This window comes from Caenorhabditis elegans, chromosome IV (assembly GCF_000002985.6).
Source record: "Caenorhabditis elegans chromosome IV".
Taxonomy (NCBI): domain Eukaryota; kingdom Metazoa; phylum Nematoda; class Chromadorea; order Rhabditida; family Rhabditidae; genus Caenorhabditis; species Caenorhabditis elegans.
The window spans coordinates 16,837,666-16,863,498 of NC_003282.8; the positions used below are offsets into that span (position 1 = coordinate 16,837,666).

Genomic DNA, 25,833 nt, shown 5'->3' on the forward strand with positions numbered 1-25,833 from the left:
ATTTATTTTTTTTCTCTATTTAGTAAATGTTAAAATCAAATTTTTAGGGTAATTACAGAGATATATCCTTCTAAACATTTATGTTCAACATTTTGCAAGTCAGTAAATATATAAGCAGTAACAGAAACAGCTCAAACTTTTCATCTAAAATTATATTTCAAAAACTAGTTAACCTGCTTGGATTTCTTATAAAAATATTATGAACTCACTCAGAATGTTGGAGCCGATTTTGAACGGCCTAGTTAAAAAATTTAATTTTTTTAAAATTTTTTGCACTGTTTCAACAAGTTATTAAAATAAGATTGAAATGTCTTTAAGTTTAATCGCATTTAAAAATTTAACGACTGTTTTGATGAGATTTCAAAAAAATTGAAAGAACTTATATGTTGTTGTGTAGTTCATTGCTCCCGCATGGATGTTAGACTATTAATTTGTAAAATGTCAAGAAAAAAAATAATGTGTCTTAAAATCTCAATATATTCTTAAAATTTTAGTAATTTATGGATTCATCCGTCTTGAAACCTTATGTTTCATTAATAAAAAAAAATGTTTTGTTCTTTTATATTTATTAAGGAAGTTTCACTTATTTAAGTTTTTTATGTCTGTTTTGTTGAAAAATCTTCCGTTGGTGAATGAGGCAGTATTGACACAAAACCTTTCAAAATAAATAAATATATTGAAAATGTCAAAGTTTTTTATTTGAAAACTGTAACAACTCCACCTAAAAGTTTAAAACAAAATTTGAAATAAAATTTCAGTATCATTGTGATTTTTAAACAAGATTATGTCCAATCATTCAACAGATGAAAAATCTCCTGATTAATTTGAACATTAACAGAAATAGTGAATTTTTTTCCAAAAAAATGTATCAAAAAACCACAGAGAATAATGGAAAATTTTAATAATAGAAACATTTGTAATTTTACAATAATTTTGAAATTGAACTTTTTGAAACAAAATTTTACAAATTTTCACTGTTTCAAGAAGTTATCAAAATATGATTGAAATATCTTTTACGTTTGTTTCCTGCGAATATCGACAACCCATCAAAGTTTGGGAAAAATTGACAAATTTAAAATCGCTGTGAAACAGTAGAATTTCGACACTTTTATTAGCTTTGATCAAATTTTTTTATTACGTAGTTTCGTGAAACAGTGAATTTTTGTTAGAATTTTTAAATATTCAAAAGTCAGTCATAGTTATGAACACAGCTTGCAAGAATAATATCTCGAGTTTTCAAAAATTTCATGAAACATTTTACAAAAATTTTACAAAAATTTTTACAAAATTTCAACTAATCTAAACGGAATTACTAATCAAAATATGTTTTCAACCCCAGAAACTTTTTGATTAACTTTTCAGAAAAAATGCAAAACAGAAAGCAAGAATAAACATTTAATGAAATTCCTGCAATCCTTATAAAAACTTTTTGAAACAGTCAGAAATTTGCTTTTAACTCAATTAAATTCCAAAAAATTGGCATTTTATTTATCAAGTTTAAAGTTTAGATATGATTTTCAGAATAAATAATTCATTTTAGAAACAATTTTAGTGAATTGATTTTTTTAGTGAAATAATTTCAGTGAAATAGAACTTTCTACTAGAAAAAGACAAAACTGATATAATGACAGTAAAACATATCAATCTTTTTTTCCAGTAAACTTTGTAAGCCGAGTTTCAAAATTCGGTAAAGTATGTTTTCGAGATTTTTAATTAAAACTTAAATGAAAGTATTGTTTGATTTTTCTTGATGAATTAACGAAAAAGTGAAACAGTGGTTATTTTCTAATTAGTTACTTTGTCATAACATCGAAATTTTTTAAAACATTAGTGAATCCAATTGAATACTGATTTTCCACCACGCTAGTGACTTTTCGGAAGGTCCAGTTTTATTTTTGAATTTATTTTTGAAAAAATTCAGTCAGTACAGATAGATGAGAGTTGCTTTTTTTAATTGCAATAACTGACCGGCTAGTTTGCTTTTGATGTAAGGTAGGCGTGCAGGTAGGCATTCTTGTACCTGCTGGAGTAATTTACCTGATTCTTTCGATCAAATCGGATTCCCAATAAATCGGATACCGAACCAACTTAAACAAAACTTGTCTGAAACAGTATACAGATTTTCATGCCTACATCTTTTTTGAAGTGATATTTTTTCGAGGAAATTGTAGACTTTTTTTTCGGACCGAATTTTTATAATTTTTTTGGAAAAAAACGGTTTTTAGTGGACAAAAATTGACACATTTAGTGTCCGGGGGCCTAAGCCTGAGCCTAAACTAAAGCATGAGTCTAAGCCTAAGCCAATGCATAAGCCCTTATGGCCTGCGTGGTGGGAACGCGCGCCTGTGTGGTTTCGTTTGCCTGAGCCAAATTGAGCCAATTACAGCGCCACGATCGATTGGATTTTTGAGTGCCTTGAGGTCTGTGTGACTGTGGGCGGTGATAAATATTAAGTTTTACATTATTCATAAATTTGGCACGGCAGAATTTGTAATTGGAGTATCGAAATTTGATAAAGGCTGTTTTTGAGGTTTCATAAAAAAAAGAAAAAAACCATCACCGGGCACAATGAAACTATTGTTTTTCTTGTCTCGATGAATTACTAAATTAAATAAATACCGAGTCTTTTTAATATTGACTTGAAATCGGGGTTTTGGAAAGATTAGAAAAATTTATATAAAATTCAGAAATTCAGTAACAACCCAATTGAATACGCTTTTCCACCACGTTAATAACTTTTCTTGAGTTTTCTTTTATTAAATGCTGAAGCGATAATTGCAATAACTCAGCCTGAAAATATTGGCTAACCATTTTATGGGCGGAGCTAGTAACGTCGTTCGGGTATGGGTCTAATTGCAAGTGATTCTGAAAAGACCCGGAATAAAATTTCCAGCCAAAATGTGGGCGTGTGATCTAGAATCTAAGCCGCCCTTTGATTCTAGATCACATATGATATTATTGGCTTACCATTTTGTGAGCGGGGCTTGTAGTCTTGCAACATAATTAGACAAAAAACACTTTATTTAAATGGGAAAGAATTGATTTTTGACCATTTCTCGAGGTTCTTCTCGAGGTCGAGGTACCCTACCAACCCTTGGTGAAGCTCGGCCTGTGCTCTGCGGTAAATTATCGGAATTTTCGGCAAGTTTCAGAAACATTGTACGCTGGCCGAGTTTTCGTTTTTTCTAGGCCACGTAGCAAAAACCAGGTATCTCGATTTACAAAGCTGGTAGGGGCTGCAGGGAAATGCGAGGTTTTCCAAAAACGGAGTATTTAATGCAAGAAAAAAAAACCAGCTAACCATTTTGTGGGCGGGGTTTGAATTAGCTTGTTTTTGTACGCAAGTGTTTCCCCACTGGGGACTGTAGTGAGACCAAAAAGGAATAAAATTTCCAGCCAATATGTGGGCGCGTGTGTATCCCTTTCTTCTGACAAAATGTGATCTACTACCTACGGCGTTGATGATATTATTGGCTAACCATTGTCTAGGCGTGGCTTGTTGTCTTGTAACATAATTAGACAGATTTACGGTGCGTTGCGTGTCGCGTCGCGGTTCGGTAACAATCACTGTAAAGTAATAAGAATAAACCCAAAATTTGAACTGTTTTTTTTAACTGGAGATATTTTAATTCTCGCAGTTTTTCCCAATTTTCCAATTTTTATCAGTTCATGGTAAACCCTTTTTACTAAACTCATGCCGTCGTAGAGAGGCGGACAAGTCCGGGATCTACAATGTAACAATCACTGTAAAGTAATTAGAATAAACCCAAAATTTGAACTGTTTCTTTAAAAACTGGAGATATTTTAATTCTCGCTGTTGTATTTTTCCCATATTTTTAATTTCTTATTTGTTCAATTTCCAAACTGTTCAAATTCTAGGGAACATTTCCTTACTAGAACACTCTTGGCCAATGTACGCTGCCGAACGTATCATAAGAGAATACAGAACACCAATCATGCACGAGCAAAAAAAATCCGACTTAGAATATGAACAGACCCAAAAGTATCAGAATTATTTTAATTTCTGAAGTTTTTTTATTAAATCTTCGAATTCTAGGAAACATTCAGCTCATCAAAGGTAGAACTGACTACACAGACAAAAACAGCCATCCGACAAACTGAATTGCTTAGAGCTTGGATATAAGATTTCCAGGCCAAAATCAAAGACTAAGTGGTTGACTAGTCATTAGCGAAATTCTCACTTTTGCGATGGAGAATGCAATGGAGAAGAAGCGGTACAAATCACGACTTTCACAATACTTGTAGAATAATTAAAGAAATTGTATCAACGAGGCTAAAAGTCTATATCATGTCAACGAGGCTGAACTATCAACGAGGCTGAACAAGACCGAGTGTGATAACTCTAATTCTATCGAAGGCAACCAGCATCAGTATAAAGAAACTCGAATAGGCGAAGCTCAAAAGCTCAAAAAGCAAACCAAAACTAGATTTCTTCGTGAAATCTTGAACCAGAACCAAGTTGGAGAGGCTAATATGTGGAAACTCGCTCCTTCTACCGGATGTGCAAAAGAAGAATAGCTCAGTCCGTAGTGATGACCGATAGCAATCTGTAGGCCCCACTGTCTCACCGAGCCTCTATCGGGAAGTGGAGCAATCCACGACTGGACATAGTCCCCGGCTAGGACGTGGCTTAAATTATAGGCCACGGGGAGCACCGTGTACCTGACTCCCAGATCCGCAGCAGTGCATAGCACTTGAAGAACGGATCGTCCTTTAATCTTTTAAATAGAATGGTTGTGGGGACAATGAGGGAGGCGTAGATCAATACCTAACCGGTGGTAGATCACACCCTATCCACAAAGAAAATCTGTGGACGGCCTCAAAGGAGCCCTTGGGCTGGCCAATAAACCCTTCGACCCGGGTGAAGGGACACTCCAGACGAGCGACTGAAAACGGCGCTAGTGCCACGTTTTCGCACGACAACAACAAAGAAGCCCACGGCCCAAAAAAAGTCCAAGAAGCCCACGGCTTAAATTGCTGACCAATTTTTTACCTTCCTATGACTTCTCCTTTTCGCTTCATGAGTCGTCGCCGCTGTCACTCTTCCGTCCGACCTCCGCCCAACAGTCCCTCCGTCCAAGCAACCTTTGCTGGAGTATCCAACGCACCTAAAATTGAAAAATATTAATATTTGATTTCAAAAGCCCACGGCCCAAAAGAAGCCCGAATGAAGCCCAAAAGGCCCGCGGCTTAAATTGCATGTCAATTACCTTACCGTTCCCTTTTGCTCCATGGGCCGTCGTCGATGCCACCCATCTGGACCTGTGCTGGAGTATCCAATAAATCTGAAATTGAAGAATATTATTTATATTTGATTTTAAAAGCAAAAACGAAAGACGCATAGCAGAAAAAAAATCAATCAATATTTTGAAAAATGCTCAGAAAATTTTACCATTTCACTAAACCAAAAAAAATTGAAAATTGTCATATTTCTAAACTACAGTAATCCTAATCCTACAAAATTCCTACAGTACTATTACGGGAACACAACATATATGACGCGCAAAATATCTCGTAACGAAAACTACAGTAATTATTTAAATGACTACTGTAGCGGTTGTGTGTCGATTTACGGCTGAAACAAATTAATTTCGAAAATCGAGCCCGTAAATCGACACTACTATAGACATGTAAAGAAATATTATAGTTTTCGCTACGAGATTTTTTTTTTTCGCGTCAAGTATGTTGCGAAATAGGCATTCTCAGACTAGCGGGCCCTGCGGGCCCGCCAGTTGTAGGGGGTGTAAGGCGAGTCCCCTTGCCGGGCGTAGGTTCTCGGCTTCGCCTCGAACCTGTTAGAGGGTTTGTGAAAATTTCAGTAGGTCAATGGGAGTCTTCTTAATTTTTGAGTTCGGTTTGACCAAAAACAGATGCACCCGATGAATCAGTTAAAGCTGAGTTTTGATTGATTGAAGTTTGAGGAAGCTTTATATTAGGGGAGACGTACCCATATTTTGTATAAAATCGAGTATTTCTATTCGAATCCCGATTACTCACAAAAAACAAAAAAATTTATCACTTGGTAGAATTGAACCAACTACCAAAATTTCTGCAGTCAAACGGACTAACCACTCGGCCATGCAGGACCTCGAGACACCTCAAACTGGGATGTAAGGAAGAAAATTTTCTGGAGGAAGTCGTCTTTCGATTCCGCTTTCTTCAATTATTACTATTTGGGGAAGACGTTCGAAAACCGTTTATCACTGATAAGTCAGCGGGAAACCTAATTTTTGAAAATTTTATTACAGCATTGTACTCATCATAAAATTCCCGAAAGGGAGACGTACAGTTGAGGGCTATATCTTGTACACAGACAGATGTATAGAAAAAAAAACAAGTTTTGGCCTGAAAATTAATAAAAATAATATCTCTTGGCAGAGTATTTCTAATGCGACGAAACTTCATCTTCCATTAAATAAAATCAAAAACTATGAATCAAAAATACATTCCGCAAAACTTTAGTGGAAAAAATGTTCAGGAGACCCAGGAAACCACTCCCCCCAGTACTAAATTTTTGAATCATTTTTTTCTTGAAAAATTTTCCCACTGAACTTTTCACAAATTTTATATTTCTCGATGCGTCTTGATGAGACCTACACGTCAATTTTTAGAAAACTAAGAAAACTTGAAAACTGACCGAGTTATGATTGAAAAAGTAGATTCGCGAAAATGGGAAAGTGTGCAAAATGTGGCACTTATTCGTCTTGCTCGGCCGACTCATAAAACTTTTCTTAATTCTGAGTTAAAAATCGTGTTCAGCGTACTTTTGTACGTGGGGTAAAAAAAAAAGTATCGAAAAAGATGAAGTAGAACTTGAGATAAAGACGAAGAACTACTTTTTCGGAAAAAAAATTTTTTTTGGCAAAATGGCATTTTTTGGCCTTTTGTTTTATCACAACTTTTTGCCTTTTGCACTTATGAACTCAAACTTTCTTTCAAAAAATCCACCTCTCTGAGTAGTATCTTGCACAGAAATTTGGAACAAAACCGAGCAAAACCCGAATTTTAATTCAATTAAAACATGGTTTTTTGGGGGTAAAAAGAGCAACAAAAATTTTTTTCAAACTGGGGAAAGCCGCCCTGGGCTCAATTTTGCTCCGAACTTTGTGCAGTTTTTTGCTCCCCCGTGGGGTGAAATATTTCTAGTAAGCTGCCAAATATTATAAAACTCAGTCAAACGGCTCTGGAGTTATTAATGAAAACGAAGTGTGACATTTTTTCGCAAGCCAAAAAAAACGCGAAAAAACGCGAAAAAACGCGAAAAAGGGGCGGAGTCTGTACACTGGGCATTTATTAGAGGCCGCTTGGCAGAATTTCGTGTTCTCGTAATAAATTTAAATAACATTTTTGTCCAGGTCTCGACACGACAATTTTTTTTCAACGAGTGCAAAAAGGTGTGCGCCTTTAAATTCAAAAAATGAAAGAAACAAAAGTTTGCAACTACAGTACTCCTTAAAGGCGCACATCCTTTCGCTTCTCAGAAGAACCTTGCGTCGTTTCGAAACCCGGGGGGTACTATACTTAAAAAATCGATTAAAAAAAGGCGAAATTTTGAGCATTTGTCAACGTGCAATTCAAAAAGCAGAAAAAAATCAAAAAAAATCAGAAAATGCTGTAAAAAAAGAAACAGCCGCACTCCAAGTCACCCATTAAAAAAAATGACTAAAAATGGGAAACAATTCCTCACTTTGCGCAAAAAAATGCCGCGTTGAATGAGAGAAAGAGGGACGAAAAAAACTGAGTAGATCAAAAATAAATTTTTTGTGGCAGGTCTGGAAAAAAAGTTTTGCGCGTCAATTAAAATGCCTTGTACGCAAATGCGCGTCGCCTCGACGCGCCTCATCTGCAAACATGCTCGTGCTCCCGGGATCCCACGGCCCGGCGAACCGTACGTGGCTGTAAAATCTCTACCGTAGTAAAATTTGGCTGACTGAATATTCAACGTTTGATACTCAGCGAAAAGTTTCGTACGACATTTTGCGGACGCGGCATTTTAATTGACGACACTTGTTTTAGTTATAGAAACGCTGGTTATTTCGGCAATTTTCGGGCAGAAATTGTGACAAATAAATGAATTTTTATCGAATTTACAAAAAATAATCATTTTAAAGGATTGTATGTTGCTGATATTGAAGAAAATCGATACTTTAAACAGTTTTTCGCAATGTTTCTCGATTTTGGCCAATTTTTTCGAGTTTTAGAGCCCTGAAATTCCCTAAATCGTATAATCTCACATTTGATTATTGAAAAACGCGTGTTATTATTAAAAATTCGTTTATTAATATAAAAATAACAATGATAATACATAATAAAAATGTAAAAGATAGTCAATAAAATTTTAAAAGATTGCAAAAAGACCTAATCCGTAGGTGATCAGTGAGAAATTGCGATAAGAGAGATTATTTCCTTTTAGCTTTTCTTCTTGTCCAATTATCTTCGGTTGACGAACTTCAAAGCCTCTTCTTCCATAACAGGGGAGTAGCATGCCACTTTTCGTTGCCTCTGCATTGTTCTCACAGGAATATTGCGCTTGATGAACACTTGCTTCGCCCGATTCATGACCTCCCTCTTTTTCCATCTGTAATTTTTATTTTCATGTTTTCAAATAACTGTCAACTCACTTTCTTTTTCGACTTCTGCCATAGGTGGTGCAACTGTCAGTCCAAATCGGGGCTTGTACGAGTTCTATTCGGGCATCTTTATGTGGCAGCGGCGGTGGCAGCGTTATCCATTCGCAATCAGGTTGATTCTTAAAAAATTCGGATTTTTTAAGTTGCAAATATCTTTTTGGAAACTAACCATATTATGAATATTGTACACTTGATTCATATTGAAGTATTGCCATCCACTGTCACCAGGATAATGAATCGGAAAGTACCAAGGTTGAGATTGCAATCCAGCAGCGATTTATGCCGTTTCAAGGCGCTTCCTGATGAACGATGAAGTCGATGAACGATTCCAAACATCAGCCATCACGTATCCAAAAGATGAATAATCGGAGTATAAAATCCTGGAAAAATGTTTTTAATGAAAGGTCCAACATCAGCTTCGTGACAAATTTGATTTCGAATTTGATATAAAATTTTCTTCTCGAAAAAAAGTCAACTTTTTGAACATACAGTATCGATTTTATGATGTTTTTAGAAAGATCTAGTCCAGAAGATCGTAAAAACGTCAAAAAAATATCGAAATTCTATACAGTTTTTCAAAAAATAATTTTTAAAAATTTCAGTACTATTGAAATTTTATTTTTTTAAAAAAGTTCACTTTTTGAACATGGGGCCTCGATTTTTTGGTCTTTTTAGAAAGATCTCGTCCAGTAGTACGTGAAAATGTCAAAAAAATATCGAAATTCTATACAGTTTTTCGAAAAATTTTTTTTGAAAATTTCAGTACTATTGAAATTTTCTTTTTAAAAAAAGTTCACTTTTTGAACATGGGGCCTCGATTTTTTGGTGTTTTTAGAAAGATCTCGTCTAGTAAAACGCAAAAACGTCAAAAAAATATCGAAATTCTATAGGAATGTTGGGATTTTCCAGACACGTCCGTAGTGCATTTTTTTCACATTTTTCAATTTTTCTCGATTTTTTCGACATGAAAGTTCGTTTTTTTGTACTTTTTCGAAAGCTGGCATCAAGACAAATGCTATGAAGGCATTTTTAATATCAAATTCTATAGGATTTTTTCACTAGATGGAAAAACTCACTTTTTTCGGATTTTCCTCCTCCCAGTTGGCGGTTGAGTGCTGTTTTGTCGCGGTTTTTTGATTTTCTGCAACAAAAAATATATTTTTATCGATAAAAATGAGAAAAAACGAAAATAAATGAGCTTAGCAGCCAAATTAAAAATGTTTATTCGTTCAAAAATCTTAACCATAGGAGGCGGTGGCCTAGCCGGCGGAGCTCTCGCGGCCACGTCTCTTTCGCCGGGCCGTGGTGCTCCCCCCTTTTTTGATTAATTTTTCCCTCGAGTTCTCCATTTTTCTGTTGAAATAATCGGTTTTTTTTTTAATTCGGCTACATCTTTGCTACTGTGCCTGCAGGCGTGCCTAAAGTAGGCATAGGTCGCCTGAAGGTTTTTTTTTTGATAAATTATCAAGTTTTTTGGTCTAAACAAAAAAAACCCTTATACCCGGTAAATCCAAAAAAAAAACCAAAAAATCTTCATTTTTATCACATTTTATGCGAAAATAGGCTAGTAAGGTAACCTGTAGGCACGGGGTAGGCACACATTTTTATAACTGAAATTTGCAGTTTCTAGCTTTTTTTTCATCCTTAAAAGCTAGAGTGGTCGAAACTACACATTTCAGGTATAAAACTGTGTGCCTGCCTCGTGCCTACAGGCTACCTACCTAGCCTACTTTCGCCTAAAATGTGATAAAAATTAAGATCATTCGATCATTTTTTGGACCAAAAAATGGATTTTTTGGGTTTTCGGACCAAAAAAAAAAAAAACAAAAAAAGTAGTTTTTCCGTCAAATTTTCCAAAAAACCTAGATTGACAAAACCGAGAGACCTTAACAAAAATAATATTTACCTCAAGGAACACACACACACAAAAAAAATCGAAAAACTACCAGATTTCGGAGAGACAGAGAACATTTCAGGGGGGGGGGGGCTTCTGGCTGGGGGGAATTTTTTAACAAAAGTTAAAAAATGCCACAAAGCACACTAACAACGGGAGATTAACAAACAACATGGTCAAAAAAAAAGTAGTAGAAGCAACGGGAGAAAAAAAATTTTAAGAAAATAAATTTCAGAAAAAAATGTTTAAGAACAAAAATTTTTCAAAAAAAATTAATAATCATCTCCACGGGAGACGACCTCTTTGACTGTCGGACGCATCAGAATTGTGTGCTCCCATTGAGCAGTGTAGCATCCTTTGACGTCACAGAGTGGTGGATATGGATCGACGATTCCCTGGAACAAATTTTTGAGGGTTTTTGGGACCTTTTTTGGGTAAAAATGGGGTTTTTTTTTTGTTTTTCGGGGGAAAAATTGAATTTTAGGTTTTTTTTTTTAACAAAACCGATTTTTTTTTTCGGACCAAAATTGGTTTTTGTTTTGCGAAAACCTGGATTTTTTAAAAGTTTGTTTTAAAGTGGGAAATTGCTTTAAAACACGCCTATGGTACCATAAAGACCGAATATCATGATAAAAAAAATTCAAAAAAATTTTCCTGATTTTAAATGATTTTTTGAAAATTGAAAAAATCTCAGTTTTCCCACTAATTCCTATTTGAATTTCCGCCAATTGAACTCGTTTCGATTAAAAAGCACGCTTACAGGCGTAAAAATGACAAAGTAACGATTTTAAACGATTTCGAACCTGAGTTAACTAATTGCACTCTAATTTCAGGCGTAAAACAGTGAAATTAATTAATTCAGGTTTGAAATCGTTTAAAAGCGTTATTTTTTCATTTTTACGCCTGTAAGCGTGTTTTTTTAATCGAACATTTGAACTTATCTTGACTTTTTCTCTAAAATTCAAGCAAAAATACAACGAAAACATTAAAAATCGGTGGAAAATAACAAAAAATAAAATGAATAAAAATAAAAACGTGCAAACGCGCTCCACCGAACAAATCCAATTGGCGGAAATTCAAATAGGAATTAGGGGAAAACTGAGATTTTTCAATTTTCAAAAAATCATTTAAAATCTAGAAATTTTTTTTGAATTTTTTTATCAAGATATTCAGTCATTGTGACCACATAGGCATGTTTTCAGTTTTCCCCTAATTCCTATTTGAATTTCCGCCAATCGGACTCGTTCGTTGGAGCGCGCTTGCATTATTTTTATTAATTAATTTTATTTATTCTCATTATTTCACTGATTTTCTTCATTTTTTGGGAGTTTTAATCGGAAAATGAGAGAAATAAACAAGAAAATGCAAAATGTTTGTTAAAAAGTAACTGAAAATGCCTAAAACTCTGAATAATACTAATTTCAGCCTCGTCGTCGTCGGATCGCATAATTTCAGAGTTTTAGGCATTTTCAGTTACTTTTTAACAAACATTTTGCATTTTCTTGTTTATTTCTTTCATTTTCCGATTAAAAACCGCAAAAAATGAAGAAAATCAGTGAAATAATGAAAATTAATTTTTAAAAAATTAACGAAAATAATGCAAGCGCGCTCCAACGAACGAGTTCAATTGGCGGAAATTCAAATAGGAATTAGGGGGAAAACTGAGATTTTTTCAATTTTCGAAAAAAATCATATAAAATCAGGAAAATTTTTAAAAATTTTTTTACTATGATATTTGATCATTGTGGCCCCATAGGCATGTTTTAAAGTAATTTTCCTACAAAGTGTAGTCCACATTTAAAGCAAAAATACTTTTTTTTTTGGATTAATGGGTGAAAATGCTTTTTTTTGGGAAAAAAAATGGATTTTTAGGTTTTTGGGCATTTTTTAAGGTTTTTTTTTCCAATTTCTTCAAGCAAAAAATGATTTTATTCGCACAAATGCACCTTATCACACAAATCCTTGAGAGCCATCAAGTACTTGGTCTCTCCAAGACGATCAATCCAACGACGACAGAAAGCCAGTGTGGCGAAATTCTTATCGATCAAGTTGAGCAATCCCTTCGATTTTTGCAAGCGAAGTGGAATTTTCTCGTCGGCGAGCTCGAAATTCTTCATATAATGCGACGTTTCCATATCATCATGAACATATCCTTTTCCCGTAGATCCGAATGTCTCAATTGCGTAGATCTCGTTCTCCTCCATTTTTGTCTGTTCACCACCCTTCACAATTGGTACGGTCTTGCCGGCGTGAATACGGTATTGGGCGATCGAGTGTCCGTTGAGATTGCGAATCGGCTTCACCACATACGACTTTCCGTCGAGTTCCACCTCGTGTGACGTCATCACTTCTTCGACAATTTCTCCGACATCACAGAGGCGAACGTCGATTCCGGATTCTTTGATTCCGGCATTGGTGGCTTCACGGACTGCTTCGACTAGGGGATCGAATTTTGGATCGAAATGGACTGTGAACGCCGAGTCGATGAGACGACCGCGCACGTGGATTCCGTAGTCGATCTGCAGAAATTAGGGGGGAAAATGATATTTTTGGGATGCGAAAACGTGAGAATCTCACAATTTTGTGGATCTGATTCTGAGAAAATTGAATTTTTCGATATTTTTTGGGAGAAAATTGAATTTTTTTCGATTTTTTTCAGAGAAAATTAAATTTTTTCGATTTTCTGACAAAAAAAATTCAATTTTTTCTGTAAAAAATCGAAAAAAATTCAAGGGGAAAATGATAATGTGGGATACGAAAATGTGAAAACTCCACCACAATTTTGCGGATCTGATTCTGAGAAAATTGATTTTATTCGATTTTTTAGGTTTTTTTGTTAATAAAAATCGAATTTTTTCGTCATTTTGAAGAAACAAACTAAATTTTTCGAAAAAAAAAAACGCTCAAAATTTCGGTATTTTTCTTCTGTTTAGACAAAATTTACAAATTTTTTCATGATTTTCATCGAAATTTGGTGAAAAATTGGATATTATAGTCAATTTTTTTTGATTTTCACCGATTTTTTCCAGCGAAAACCTAATTTTCAAAAAATTAACAGGGAATAGTGGCGAAATTTGGGGGATTCGCCAAAAAAAAGTCATTGTGAAATGTAATTTTTGAAAATTTTAGCCTAGAAATGGGTGTAAAAGTGCAAAAAATGTTCAAATATTTCATTTTTAATGATTTTTCAGCGAAATTTCCCAAATTTCGGCCAATTTCTCTGTGAATTTTTGGAAAATTTGGTTTTCAATGGAAAAAAACATGATTTTTTCCAAAAAATTCCATTTTTCAGCGATTTTTCTCTCAAATTCTCTTCACGAACTTTGCACACATCTCCATACTGCAAAACTGTAGTGTCTCCAGCATTTGGTGTATAATGAGCAGCACAATGATTCAATGAGCATCCAGTTGGAAAAGCGAGTCCGGCTTCCAATCCCTGCTCTTTGATGAGACGGCGGGATGTCGTTTCGAGGCGTTCGCTGCAAAAATTTGAATTTATTGGTTAATTGTGAAGCTTTTTAGACATAAATTTCTCAAAAAAAAATTTGATTTTTTTTCAATAAAATTTTGCTTTTGCTTGTTTTATTCGAAAAAACGAGTAAAATTGAAATTTTATTGGAAAAATCACCAAAAAAACCGTGCGGCTGAGTTGCTAAACTGCGCTTCGCCTCTTTTTCTGTGCGATGCCCGTTTTTTTGCAAAAAAATCACGGATCGATCGTTTTTAGAGTTTTTTTGGCCGAAAGTTCTCAAAAAATGCGAACTTTCAGCTAGAAATCTCAATTTTTGTCATTTTTCGTTGGAAAAAATGAGATTTTCACTGAAAATACAGCAATTTTCGCACAAAAAATCCAATTTTCCGCTCAAAAATCCAATTTTCCGCTTAAAAATCCTAATTTTCGCTGAAAAATCCAAATTTTCCACTCCAAATCCCGTACCAAATCTCGATCATCGTCATTCCTGGCTTAATCCACGATTTCACATATTTTCTGACTTGACGATGTGCTTCAGCGGATCGTCTATAATCTTGCCAGACCTCTTCATAACTGATATCCAATGCTTTTTTCTCCTCATTTGACTCGCGATCCGTTGCGACTCGACCATCCTTTCCCTTCAGATAGTATGGGGATTCATCAATTCCATGTGGGAATTTTCCATCGGGGAATTGCTCATCGATTGGTTTCATTGCGGCGATTTCGGCTTGCCAGGCTTGTTTGGCTTCTTCTGGAGCTGCTGTGGCGGCGGCGGAGCCATTGGCTTTTCCTGAAAAAAGAAGTGGCTTTTTGTGGGAAAATTTCTTTAAAACATGCCTATGGGGCCACAATGATCAAATATCATAGTAAAAAAATTTTTAAACATTTTCTAGATCTTATATGATTTTTTGAAAATTGCAAAAATCTCAGTTTTCCCCCCTAATTCCTATTTGAATTCGCCGCCAATTGAACTCGTTTGATGGAGCGCGCTTGCATTATTTTTATTAATTAATTTTATTTATTCTCATTATTTCACTGATTTTCTTCATTTTTGGGGGGTTTTAATCGGAAAATGAAAGAAATATACAAGAAAAATGCAAATAGTTCATGAAAAAATCACTGAAATTGCGTAAAACTCGGAAATTAGTATATTTTACAGTTTTACGCAACTTCAGTGATCTTTTCATTACATACATTTTTTACATGCATATTTCTTGTATATTTCTTTCATTTTCCGATTAAAAACCAAAAATGAAGAAAATCAGTGAAATAATGAGAATAAATAAAATAAATTAATAAAAATAATGCAAGCGCGCTCCATCGAACGAGTTCAATTGGCGGCAAATTCAAATAGGAATTAGGGGGAAACTGAGATTTTTGCAATTTTCAAAAAATCATATAAAATCTAGAAATTTTTTTTGAATTTATTTCTCATGATATTCGGTCATTGTGACCCCAGAGGCGTGTTTTAACGAAAAAAAAATCTGTATTTTCTCGGAAATACTCTGAAATTGAATTTTAAACATAAAACAGTGCCAAAAAAATTTAAAAAAAAAAAGACTTTCTCAATTTTTTGGCGCTACTCTATTTTTAAAATTCAATTTCAGCGATTTTCCGCTTTATTTGGCAATTTTGTCGATTTTTCAGCTATAGAAATTCGATTTTTCATTAGCTACCTTTTCCACCTTTCGCGTCCTTTTTCGTCGCCTCTTTGGCTGCAGTTTTCGCGTCGGCGAGCTGCATTTCAGCGAGAATCGCATCGAAATCCTCCTCTGGGGCGGCTGAAAATCGATGATTTTTTTGAAATAAAAAACGAATTTTTCGAGGCACCACGGATTCAAGATCTGGCACCGTGCCAACCTATAAAACGTTATTTTTTTCTCGAAGAAAAACGTGACAACGATGCTCCGATGTTATGCTTCACGCGTGTGTTGTTAAGCGTCGTTTCTTCTAGAAGAAAATTTCGAAAAAAAAAGTCGGAAAATGGTAGATCCGGAATCCCACTAGATCTTGAATCCGTGGTGCCTCAATTTTTCCCCCGCCAAACTCCTCGGGGCTCACCACTCCAAAAATGCGCGTGTTTCACAAATCGAGAGTGCTTGAACGATTTTGGGCGGTACTGGATGCGTCTCACTGTGGTGAAAAAATTAATAATAATTTTTTGCAGAAAATGGGGAATAGACCAGGGAAAATCGATCGAAAATTTCTGATTTTTTAAAAGGCACTGCAACTTTTTCCTCACGAGGGACGAGGAAAAGTGGTTTCTAGGCCATGGCCGAGGGGCCGACAAGTTTCAGCGGCCATTTATCTTCCTTTGTTTTCCGCCTGTTTTCTTTTCTTTTTCACAGCTTTTTCCCGTTTTTTCTTATTAAAACTGATAAATAAATATTTTTGCAGATGCTAAAACAATTTCCAAGTAAAAAAATTATGTATTCAGTGGGCAAGCAGCGGTGGAAGTGTTCAATGCAATATGATGGATTACGGGAATACAAAACCTAAATTTTTTCTGAAACATGATACATATGATGCTTAGATGCTGAAACTACCTTATTTTTATAACGAGACCGCTGAAAAAGTTTTGAGGTTTCCAAAATTCAACTTTTTGTGCGAAAACCTCGACTTTTTCACTAAAAAATTTGAATTTTGAAAATCTCAAAACTTTTTCAGCGGTATCGTTATGAAAATCAGGTAGTTTCAACATCTAAGCGGTATATTTATCATGTTTGGAAAAAAGTTTAGGTTTTGTATTCCCGTAATCCATCATATTGCATTGACCACTTTCACCGCTGCTTGCCCACTGAATACATAATTTTTTCACTTGGAAATTGTTTTAGCATCTGCAAAAAATATTTATTTATCAGTTTTATTAAGAAAAAACGAAAAAAATCGATGAAAAACGAAAGAAAACAGGCGGAAAACAATACAAGATAAATGGCCGCTGTATACCAGGGAAAATCGAAAATTTCTGATTTTTTAAAAGGAAAAATGCAACTTTAAAAAAAAAAATTTTTAAAGAGAAATTGTAATATTTCAATTTTTGTGATTTTCTACAAGGAGAAATGGAGTAGGTATTCTAATTTTTCATAGAGAAAATCCAAATTTTTCAGCTTTTTTCCTATAAAAAATCCCAATTTCTCCGTTCTCTTACCAGCCTTCGCGGCTCCTCCCTTCTTTCCCTTTTTTCCGTTTGCTGGTGGCATTGTTGTAGTAGTAGTAGAACTTTGACCTGCTAACCGGCGCTGAAATTATTGGTAATTTTGTCTGAAAATTACGGAAAAAAAATAAAATTGAAGATATAAAAATATTCACAGTTTCCATAGGCAACTGGTTAAATTTAACCAAAAAAAATGGAAAAAAAATTGGAAAATCAATAAAAAATTTAAAAATCAAAATTATCAAAAAACATAACAAAAATACAAAAAAAAAACCCGAAAATTAGATCAATTTCCACCAAAATTTCTGGCAAACGAGTTCATGAGATCAATATAACTTTGCGTTGCCGCCTGGAAATTCATATTCCGTAGATATCCCGCCGCGAGATGCTCCAGTTGCGGAGCCCGTGGAGCAGCTTCAGATGCTTCTTCTGATCCTTCTGATCCTTCCAGCTCCTCCACCACATCCTGAATATCATCTATTTTGAAGGGAAAATCGAAAATTTTCAATTTTTCAGAGAGAAAAACTGAAATTTTTTGAATTTTTGAAAAAAAAAGCTGAAATTTCCGACTTTTCTCTCAAAAAATTCAAAAATTCCAGTTTTTCTCTTGAAATTTTTTTTTTAATTTTTTAAAGGGAAAAACTGAAATTTTTTGAATTTTTTCGAGAGAAAAATCTGAAATCTTCGATTTTTTCAATGGGAAAAATCGGAAATTTCCGATTTTTTATAGGAAAAACTGAAATTTTTTGAATTTTTTATTTAAAAAAAATCGAAAATCTCTCATTTTTTACGGGGAAATCGAAATTTTCGATTTTTTGAAAGAAAAATCGAAAATTTCCGATTTTTTAAAAGAAAAACTGAATTTTTTTGATTTTTTCAAAGGAAAAACTGAAATTTTTATTTTTTTTAGAGAGAAAACCGGAAATCTTTGATTTTTTTTTGAGGGAAAATCGAAATTTTTTGATTTTTACAGAAAAAATCGAAAAAATTTCGATTTTCCCGTAAAAAAATTCGAAAATTTCAGATTTTTCTCTCAAAAAAAAAATCAAAAATTCCAGTTTTTCCCTGTAAAGTTTTTTTTTTTTGAAATTTTTGAAGGAAAATCAAAAAATTCGAAAAGTTCTGATTTTTCACGGGAAAAACTGAAATTTTTGTTTTAAAAAATCTGAAATCTTCGATTTTTTAAAAGAAAATCGAAAATTTTCGAATTTTTACGGGAAAATCGTCGAAAATTTCTTGGGATCCTTCTGATCCTTCCAGCTCCTCCTCATCCCAATATTCTTCATCCCAGTACTCCTCATCTTCCGCCAATTCCTCCTGAATCTCGTCGGTTTGACACTCAATCTCCACCATTTCCATCGATTTTTCTGGATTTTCCGCCGTCGTCTGAGCCTCCGTCTCCTTCAAAATTCCATCGTCCAGCTTATTCTGATGCTGTAGGTAGGCATCTTGCTCGTCGAGCCGCCTTTTGTACATATCAACACGATAACGGTAGATCAGTGGAGGCGTTCGTTGTGGGACCTGAAAAATTTAGCGTTTTTAGGGAATTTTTTGAAAAAAATGCCAATTTTTCCTCTAAAAAACCCAAAAAATTCGAAATTTTCGATTTTTCCTATGAAAAATTTTGGAATTTTTCGAATTTTAATTTAAAAAACCAAAAATTTTGGATGTTTTCGTTGAAAATCGGAAATTTGGTTTTTTTAAGCTAAAATCCCAAATTTTGGTAATTTTTTTTGGAATTTTTAATCTTTTATTGCGTATTTTGATAGCTTATCTCACAGTATTTCGTTGATTTAGTTATTTTTCGAGCCGATAGCTTGAAAAATAGCTTAAGCAACTAAAATACGCTTTAAAAAAATGAAAATTTGATTAAAAATCAACTTCGGACCGGAAAAATGAGCAAAATTGGAGATTTTAGATAAAATTTGCCAATTTTTCAGAAAAAAAACCACTGAAAATTTTTTTAAACGATCAAAATACGCTAAAAATATGAAAATTCCACAAAAAAGGGCAATTTCCGACCACTGCGACACGGAAAAATTGGAAAATTTGGCTAAAATCAGTTTTTTTTTCGAAATTTTGATGCCTCATGAGATTTTTTACACTTTTCGTCATAAAATTCTATAAAAATTTCCAAAAAACATGAGCTCAGATACAGTTCGGGCGTAATCATTGCTGTTTCGCCTAGAGTTAAGTAGTAGTTAGGCAGAAACTTTCAGAGCTTCTTCAAATCCTCATTGCTCGGAGCTGAATTGGACAAAAATTTCGGAATTTAGCAGTTTTTTACTCAAAAATTCAAATTTTGTTGAAAAAAATGTGGAAAAATCGCCGAATTTTTCCGGTTTTTTAAGCAAAAAATTTTTTTTTGTGTTTTCCGTTTAAAAATCCGATTTTTTCCCAAAAACTTAATTTTTGTTCAAAAATATGATTTTTTTCCGAAAAAAATCTAGAAATTTTGTTGAAAAATGAAAAAAAGAACGCCAAATTTTTCGGGTTTTTTACTCAGAAAATCAAATTTGGTCTAAAAAAACGTGGAAATTTCGTTTAAAAATCCGATTTTTTTCCAAAAAAAAAATCAATTTTTGTTGGAAAAATGTAAAGATTGCCGAATTTCTCGGGTTTTTACTCAGAAACTCAAATTCTGTTGAAAAAAAATGATTTTTTTTCCGAAAAATTCAAATTTTGTATTTAAAAAAAAATGCAAAAATTGCCGAATTTAGGGGCTTTTTACTCAAAAATTCACCAAAATCTTCGCTTTTCAGTCATTTTCACTCAAAAATTCATCAAAATCATCATTTTCCAGTCATTTTTCCGCTGAATTGGGCTAAAATTGCCGAATCTAGGGGTTTTTAACTCGAAAATCCGACTTTTTCCTAAAACTTAAATTTTGTTTTAAAAAAAAATGTAAAGATTGCTGAATTTTGCGACTTTTGCATCAAAATTTCATCAAAATTGGATATTTTCAGTCATTTTTCTGCTGAATTGGGCAATTTTCTTCTTTTTTCAGGTTTTTTCCGCTCAAAAATCCTCATTGATGCTGAATTGGGCAGAAATTTCCGACTTTTTACTCGAAAAATTCATCAAAATCTCCGTTTTTTAGTCATTTTTCGCAGTTTTTCGGCAATTTTCTTCTTTTTTCAGGTTTTTTTTCCAATTTTTCCGCTCCAAATCCTTCCGTACCACAGGTCCAATCCTGCGTAGAACCTCAGCAGTTTTCAGTCATCTCCACTCAAAAATTCATCAAAATCATCATTTTCCAGTCATTTTTCTGCTGAATTGAGCTAAAATTGCCGTTTTTTCAGGTTTTTCCTCAAAAACTCAAATTTTGTTTAAAAATGTAAAGATTGCTGAATTTTTCGGGGATTTTACTCGAAAAATTCAACAAAATTGAATATTTTCAGTTTTTTTTTTGCTGAATTGGGCAAAAATTGCCGATTTTTTCAGGTCTTTTTTCCATTTTTTCTCCTCCAAAATCTCCAAAATCCTGCCGTACCACAGGTCCAATCCTGCGTAGAACCTCAGCAGCTCCTTCCGTCATCATTTTCCGTCGTTTCTCCGTAGCTTCCTCAAACTCTCTGCGAACTCTCGCCTGATAATCCTGCCAGCTTGTCTCCCGAATCTCCACCACCTTCGTGATCCTTCCACTCGACACAAGCTCCTGCCGATCCTCGTCTCGCCGCTTTTTCCGATCTTCAATCACTTTCCGACGCTCGTCTTTCTCGCGTTTTCGTTGCCGTCGGAGACGTTCTTCAAACGGGCAACGGAGCCATTGATCAAGCTCCCATGGTTCTTCGGTGGTGTTCCATTTGGATTTTACGTAGGGAATCCATGAATCCTTGGGCACTTCTTTTTGGATCTTTTTCATCTCGAATCGGTTGTATTTGATGGTTTTTGGGGGATTTTTCACGGGATTTTCACCATTTTCCAGAATTTCAGCCTTTCCAATGTCCCCGGAGCTTGAAATTTGCGAATTTTCAGCATTTTTCGATGCTTCCGATCCTCTTAAGGGAGTTTTCTCGGCATTTTTCGAATTTCCAACGTCTTCTTGGCTTCCAATTTGCACATTTCGGGATTTGATGATTTTTGGGGGATTTTGCTCCGTTTTTTCGACATTTTCCAGAATTTCAGCCTTTCCAACGTCCCCGGAGCTTGAAATTTGCGAATTTTCAGCACTTTTTGACTCTACAGGACCCCCCAAAAACGGTTCCTCTGTAAAATCGAATTTCGTCTCAGCGTAGGCTCTCCATTGCTCCGACGTGAAGGCTTCACGAATGTGTTGGAGCTCGCCGCGCATGTAGTACTTCTTCTTCGCCTTTTCTCGTGTTGGAACGAATTTAAACTTGGATTTTGGCTCCGATTTTGGCGCTTCTGGCTCCGTTTGGCTCTTCGCCGCCGCTTTTGCCGCCTTCAGCTCGGCGAGCCGTTCTTTGAACGTTTTCTTCACTTCCACGACATTCTCTTTTTCGTCAGTCTCAGTTTCCACGCTTAAATTCTCAATTTTTGCAGAAATTTCTTCTACACTTTGCTCATTTTTGGTGTCCGATCGCATCGCCATCATCTCATCTCTTGTGTATTTTTTCGACGATGACGTCACTATTCCAGAAGCTTCTCGTTCGGATTTCAGGGATTCTACAGCTGATTGACGGTCGGGAACCTTGTTCAGATCGTTGGGACCAGTGGGCGGTGTTTCAAACTGAAAAAACTGAAATTTGCAAAAAGCAGAGTCGTCGCACAGAAAAATGGGCGGGGCACAGTTTTGCAACCCCGCGGCACGGTTTTTTTGCGGATTTTTCAATAAAAAGTTTCGATTTTACTAAATTTTTTAAAAAATAAATCTAAAAGCATTTCCAATTGAAAACTGTGCCGTAAGGTTGCAATATCACGCCCCGCCTCTTTTTCTGTGCGATGCCGGTTTTTTTGCGAAAAAAAATTCACGGATCGATCGTTTTTGGAGCTTTTTTTAGTCCAGAATTGCTCAAAAAAGTGAATTTTCAGCTGAAATCTCAATTTTTTACAGAAAATTCGGTATTTTTTGGCTATTGTTGGCCTAAAAAGCTTCAAAAACGATCTATCTATGAATTTTTTGCGAAAAACGGGCATTGCACAGAAAAAGAGGCGGGGCGTGATTGTGCAACCTTGCGCGGCACGGTTTTTTGTTGATTTTTTCCAATAAATCTTCCATTTTACTCGTTTTTCTCTGTTTTCGAATAAAACAAGTAAAATCGATATTTTATTGGAAAAAAGCCAACAAAAACCGCGCCGCAAGGTTGCAAAATCACGCTCCGCCTCTTTTTCTGTGCGATGCCGTGTTTTTTGCAAAAAATTCACGGATCGATCGTTTTTGGAGCTTTTTTAGACCCAAAATTGCTTTTAAAAAGTGAAATTTCAGCTGAAATCTCTTTTTTTTTGTAGAAAATTCGGTTTTTTGGCGATTTTCGGCCTAAGAAAGCTCAAAAAACGATCGATCCGTAATTTTTCGCAAAAAAACAGGCATCGCACTGAAAAAGAGGCGGAGCGCAGTTTAGCAACTCTGCCGCACGGTTTTTTGGTGATTTTTCCAATAAAATTTCAATTTTACTCGTTTTTTTCGAATAAAACAAGCAAATGCAAAATTTTATTGAAAAAAAAAATCAACAAAAACCGCGCCACTGGGTTGCAAAATCACGCCCCGCCTCTTTTTCCGTGCGATGCCCGTTTTTTCGAAAAAAAATCACGGATCGCTCGTTTTTGGAGATTTTTTAGTCCAAAATTGACCAAAAAACACCGAATTTTCAGCTTCCATCCATTTTTCCGTTCGATAGTGCTGCAAATTCCTGCTCCTCACATCTATAAAATACGGCAAATCCTTCCAAAACTCCTGATTCTTCACCAAATCACCAGGCAACTCGTGTACACCTTCAACAACCCGCTTCACAGTGACTTTTCCCCGATAAGCCAACGCTGTGAAGCCCTTCAATGCTCGTTCATCCTCCAGCAGTGTCACAGCTGCTCCGTGAGCACCGAATCGTGCCGCACGACCGATACGGTGGAAATAGGTCTCTTCGTTGGCTGCGGCATCGATGTTCACCACCAAATTCACGTTGTCAGCGTCGATTCCACGGGCGGTCAGGTCGGAGGAGACGAGAATTTTGACTCGTTTCGCGCGGAGCTGATCTACGGCGAGTTGGCGGTCTTTTTGCGACATTGCACTGGAGACGAAGGTCACGTCGAGGCCTGAGGATTTGAGATGAGTGGCGATGGGTTCGCATCTGAAGAAAAATGAGATTTTTGGGCATTTTTCGAATATTTTACTTTTTTTTTTTTAATTTTTGGAGAAAATTGAATTTTTTTCGATTTTTTTTTAGAGAAAATTGAATTTTTTTTTCGGTTTTTTTAAGAGAAAATTGAATTTTTTTTGATTTTTTTCATCGTTTTAGACAAAATTTACATATTTTTCTGAAAAAAAAATCGATTTTGGGAAGTTTTTCAAATATTTTAGCCAAAAAAAAAAAAATTTTTTGACTTATTTTCAATGAAAACATTTTTTTTTTCGGTTTTTTAAGAGAAAATTGAATTTTTTTTCGATTTTTTTCAGAGAAAATTGAACATTTTTCGATTTTTTTTTTGGAGATTTTCATCGATTTAGACAAAATTTACACATTTTTCAGAAAAAAAAATCATTTTTGGGTACTATTTCAGCTAAAAAAGGCCATTTTTACACTAGTTTTCAACTAAAATTTAATAATTTATCGAATTTTCCGCGAAATTCCGCATGCTCACTTTGAAATCTGATCGCAAAACACCAGTGCCTGCACGTATCTGATCGATTTCAGCACATGTGTGAGCTTTTCGAGCATTGGAGAGCACTTTGCGACTACGTATTGCTTGATTCCGAACAGTTGAACGTCATCTGAAACGAAAATTATTGGAAAAAGTGGCAAAAAATCCTTAAAATATTGAAATGGCCGAGGACTGGAAACCTCGGCCGCGGCCATGACCGCGACGCAGAGCGGCTCGAAATTTTCGATTTTTATGATTTTTTCACCAAAAAACGCAATTTTAATGATTCTTTCACCTAAAAAACGCAATTTTAATAATTTTTTCACTTAAAAATCAATTTTTTTTTTGATTTTTCACCTAAAATTCGCAATTTTTATGATTTTTCCCCTAAAAAGTAGTTGAAAAAATCATAAAAATCGGGATTTTTTTGCGATTTTGGAAAAGATTTTTGCTTTCAAAAAATTAAAAATTGCAAATTTCGTTTTCGATAAAATTTCGATTTTTAATGATTTTAGCTAACTTCCAAGCTAAAATTAATTAAGATTCCAGCAAAAAATTGCGAAAAAGGCTAAAATTCCCTAAAATATTGCAATGGCTGAGGGCTGGAAACTTCGTCCGCGGCCATGACCGCGACGCAGCCACGCGTGCGGAGCGGCTCGAAAAATTATTTTTTTCAACGAGAAAACGTGATATTTCATCATTTTAGCCAATTTTTAAGCTAAAATTAACTAGTTTTTCGCGGAAAATGCAATTTTTCCAGTGTTTTCCAATAAAAAACATGTGTTGTTTTCAGTACCAGCGTTAAACCGAACAAGTGCCGCGTCGCGGAGAAAAGTCGACAACAAATTGTCAAGATTTCGCGGGTAGGTGGCTGAAAACACGGCAACTTGGCGGATTTGAGGCAGAGAATTGATGATAATACTGAAAAATCCGAGGTTTTTCGGGGGGGGGGGGGGGGGGGGGGGAAAAACTATGATTTTTCGTACTTTATATCATCTCTAAACACTTCATCCATCAGCTTATCCGCCTCATCGAGCACAAAAAAGTCCACATGGGACATGTTCATTGCTCCGAGCTTGACGAGCTGTGCTATCCGACCAGGAGTTCCAATGACGATTTGTGGGCCTGAAAAATAGAGAAAAAATGCGGAATTTTCAGATAATTTGGCTTAAAAACCCACGCGTTTGCTTCAAATCGATGAGATTCAGCTTGTGAGCGGATCCTCCAACGTATACTCTGAAAAAATTGCGGTTTTTCGGTGAAAAAATCATAAAAATTCGGATTTTTGAGGTGAAAAAATATAAAAATTTGAATTTTTAGGTGAAAAATCACAAAAATTCGGGTTTTTTAGGGGAAAAAGTCATAAAAATTTCGATTTTTAGGTGAAAATATCATAAAAATTGGGATTTTCACGATTCCTGGGTCTTCTTACGAAGTTCTAGCGCCGGTCGGAGCGACTTTCCGCACAGTTTCCTTAATTTGAACAGAAATCTCTCTCGTCGGAGTCACAATGACTTTTTGGATGTGTGAAGATCGAGAATCCAGGTTTTCTACGGCTAAAACCGAGAAAACGAGCGTTTTTCCGGTTCCTGACTTGGCCTGAACAAGCATATCTGAAAAAATAGCAGTTTTTAAGGCCCAGGCCCTTATAAATAGGCTGACCTCTTCCCAGCAAGCCGACTGGGATGGCCCGGGCCTGAACTGGAGACGGCCTGTCGAATTGGCTATTTTTCAGACGTTCCAGCGTCTTTTGTCCGATCATCAGCGACTCGAACGTGCAATTCGATTGGACATCGATCGAGCTGCCGCGGTCTAATACCTCGATTACCTCGGAGAACTCCATTGGCTCTGAAAATTAAAAATTGCTGTATTTTTCTGTACTTTTACAGATTTTAATGGCTTT

General features: G+C 35.2%; 3 protein-coding genes, 17 non-coding genes and 1 pseudogene across 26 annotated transcripts; 6 read left to right on the forward strand and 15 right to left on the reverse strand.

The window, feature by feature from the left end:
• Positions 1-198: 198 nt before the first annotated feature.
• Positions 199-219, forward strand: 21ur-13515. Its single transcript, NR_067728.1, has one exon.
• Positions 220-323: 104 nt separating this feature from the next.
• 21ur-2508 lies at positions 324-344 on the forward strand. The gene has a single exon (NR_067729.1).
• 21ur-7611 lies at positions 326-346 on the forward strand. Its single transcript, NR_067730.1, has one exon.
• A 44-nt stretch (positions 347-390) lies between these two features.
• Positions 391-411, forward strand: 21ur-2649. Its single transcript, NR_067731.1, has one exon.
• Positions 412-619: 208 nt separating this feature from the next.
• On the reverse strand, positions 620-640 carry 21ur-4930. Its single transcript, NR_067732.1, has one exon.
• Positions 641-778: 138 nt separating this feature from the next.
• 21ur-7557 lies at positions 779-799 on the reverse strand. The gene has a single exon (NR_067733.1).
• Positions 800-1,019: 220 nt separating this feature from the next.
• On the forward strand, positions 1,020-1,040 carry 21ur-311. Its single transcript, NR_067734.1, has one exon.
• 21ur-10059 lies at positions 1,024-1,044 on the forward strand. Its single transcript, NR_067735.1, has one exon.
• On the reverse strand, positions 1,026-1,046 carry 21ur-1702. The gene has a single exon (NR_067736.1).
• A 44-nt stretch (positions 1,047-1,090) lies between these two features.
• On the reverse strand, positions 1,091-1,111 carry 21ur-13670. Its single transcript, NR_067737.1, has one exon.
• A 78-nt stretch (positions 1,112-1,189) lies between these two features.
• Positions 1,190-1,210, reverse strand: 21ur-11062. The gene has a single exon (NR_067738.1).
• Positions 1,211-1,370: 160 nt separating this feature from the next.
• On the reverse strand, positions 1,371-1,391 carry 21ur-4277. The gene has a single exon (NR_067739.1).
• A 318-nt stretch (positions 1,392-1,709) lies between these two features.
• 21ur-11360 lies at positions 1,710-1,730 on the reverse strand. The gene has a single exon (NR_067740.1).
• Positions 1,731-2,045: 315 nt separating this feature from the next.
• Positions 2,046-2,066, reverse strand: 21ur-5987. The gene has a single exon (NR_067741.1).
• Positions 2,047-2,067, reverse strand: 21ur-14192. Its single transcript, NR_067742.1, has one exon.
• A 514-nt stretch (positions 2,068-2,581) lies between these two features.
• Positions 2,582-2,602, reverse strand: 21ur-10793. Its single transcript, NR_067743.1, has one exon.
• Positions 2,603-4,990: 2,388 nt separating this feature from the next.
• Y116A8A.150 (uncharacterized protein) lies at positions 4,991-5,308 on the reverse strand (the record flags this gene model as incomplete). Of its 2 annotated transcripts, none has more annotated exons than NM_001268974.2 (2): positions 4,991-5,129; positions 5,237-5,308. In NM_001268974.2, 2 exons carry the CDS (start codon positions 5,275-5,277, stop codon positions 4,991-4,993), a joined length of 180 nt encoding a protein of 59 aa, NP_001255903.1. The 2 variants fall into 2 exon arrangements, with proteins under 2 accessions (NP_001255903.1, NP_001255904.1); NM_001268975.1 differs by having other exon boundaries at positions 5,232-5,254.
• A 3,051-nt stretch (positions 5,309-8,359) lies between these two features.
• On the reverse strand, positions 8,360-9,792 carry Y116A8A.10 (annotated as a pseudogene). Its single transcript has 4 exons — positions 9,728-9,792; positions 8,821-9,031; positions 8,643-8,770; positions 8,360-8,599 (listed from the first exon to the last, which is right to left on the reverse strand). Coding segments are annotated over exons 1-4 (644 nt in total).
• Positions 9,793-10,596: 804 nt separating this feature from the next.
• Positions 10,597-17,230, reverse strand: map-2 (Methionine aminopeptidase 2; the record flags this gene model as incomplete). Of its 3 annotated transcripts, NM_001268978.5 has the most annotated exons (7): positions 10,818-10,940; positions 12,492-13,064; positions 13,868-14,024; positions 14,483-14,807; positions 15,694-15,798; positions 16,079-16,150; positions 17,166-17,217. In NM_001268978.5, the coding sequence occupies 7 exons, from the start codon at positions 17,215-17,217 to the stop codon at positions 10,818-10,820; spliced, it is 1,407 nt and encodes a 468-aa protein (NP_001255907.1). The 3 variants fall into 3 exon arrangements, with proteins under 3 accessions (NP_001255906.1, NP_001255907.1, NP_001360158.1); NM_001268977.6 differs by lacking the exon at positions 16,079-16,150 and having other exon boundaries at positions 10,597-10,940; positions 17,166-17,230; NM_001372970.2 differs by lacking the exons at positions 12,492-13,064; positions 16,079-16,150.
• Positions 17,231-17,378: 148 nt separating this feature from the next.
• On the reverse strand, positions 17,379-25,816 carry mel-46 (the record flags this gene model as incomplete). 3 transcript variants are annotated; one of them, NM_001268980.4, is made up of 10 exons in its annotated part: positions 17,379-17,637; positions 18,387-18,692; positions 20,665-21,864; positions 22,996-23,419; positions 23,931-24,060; positions 24,727-24,851; positions 24,917-25,055; positions 25,111-25,166; positions 25,363-25,543; positions 25,593-25,778. In NM_001268980.4, the coding sequence occupies 10 exons, from the start codon at positions 25,771-25,773 to the stop codon at positions 17,458-17,460; spliced, it is 2,922 nt and encodes a 973-aa protein (NP_001255909.1). The 3 variants fall into 3 exon arrangements, with proteins under 3 accessions (NP_001255909.1, NP_001380107.1, NP_001255911.1); NM_001392452.1 differs by lacking the exon at positions 24,727-24,851 and having other exon boundaries at positions 17,383-17,637; positions 25,593-25,816; NM_001268982.3 differs by lacking the exons at positions 24,727-24,851; positions 24,917-25,055; positions 25,111-25,166; positions 25,363-25,543; positions 25,593-25,778 and having other exon boundaries at positions 17,458-17,637; positions 23,931-24,007.
• On the reverse strand, positions 17,748-17,897 carry T06A10.105. Its single transcript, NR_067744.1, has one exon. It is a non-coding gene; the product is annotated as an Unclassified non-coding RNA T06A10.105 (non-coding RNA).
• Positions 25,817-25,833: the final 17 nt, after the last annotated feature.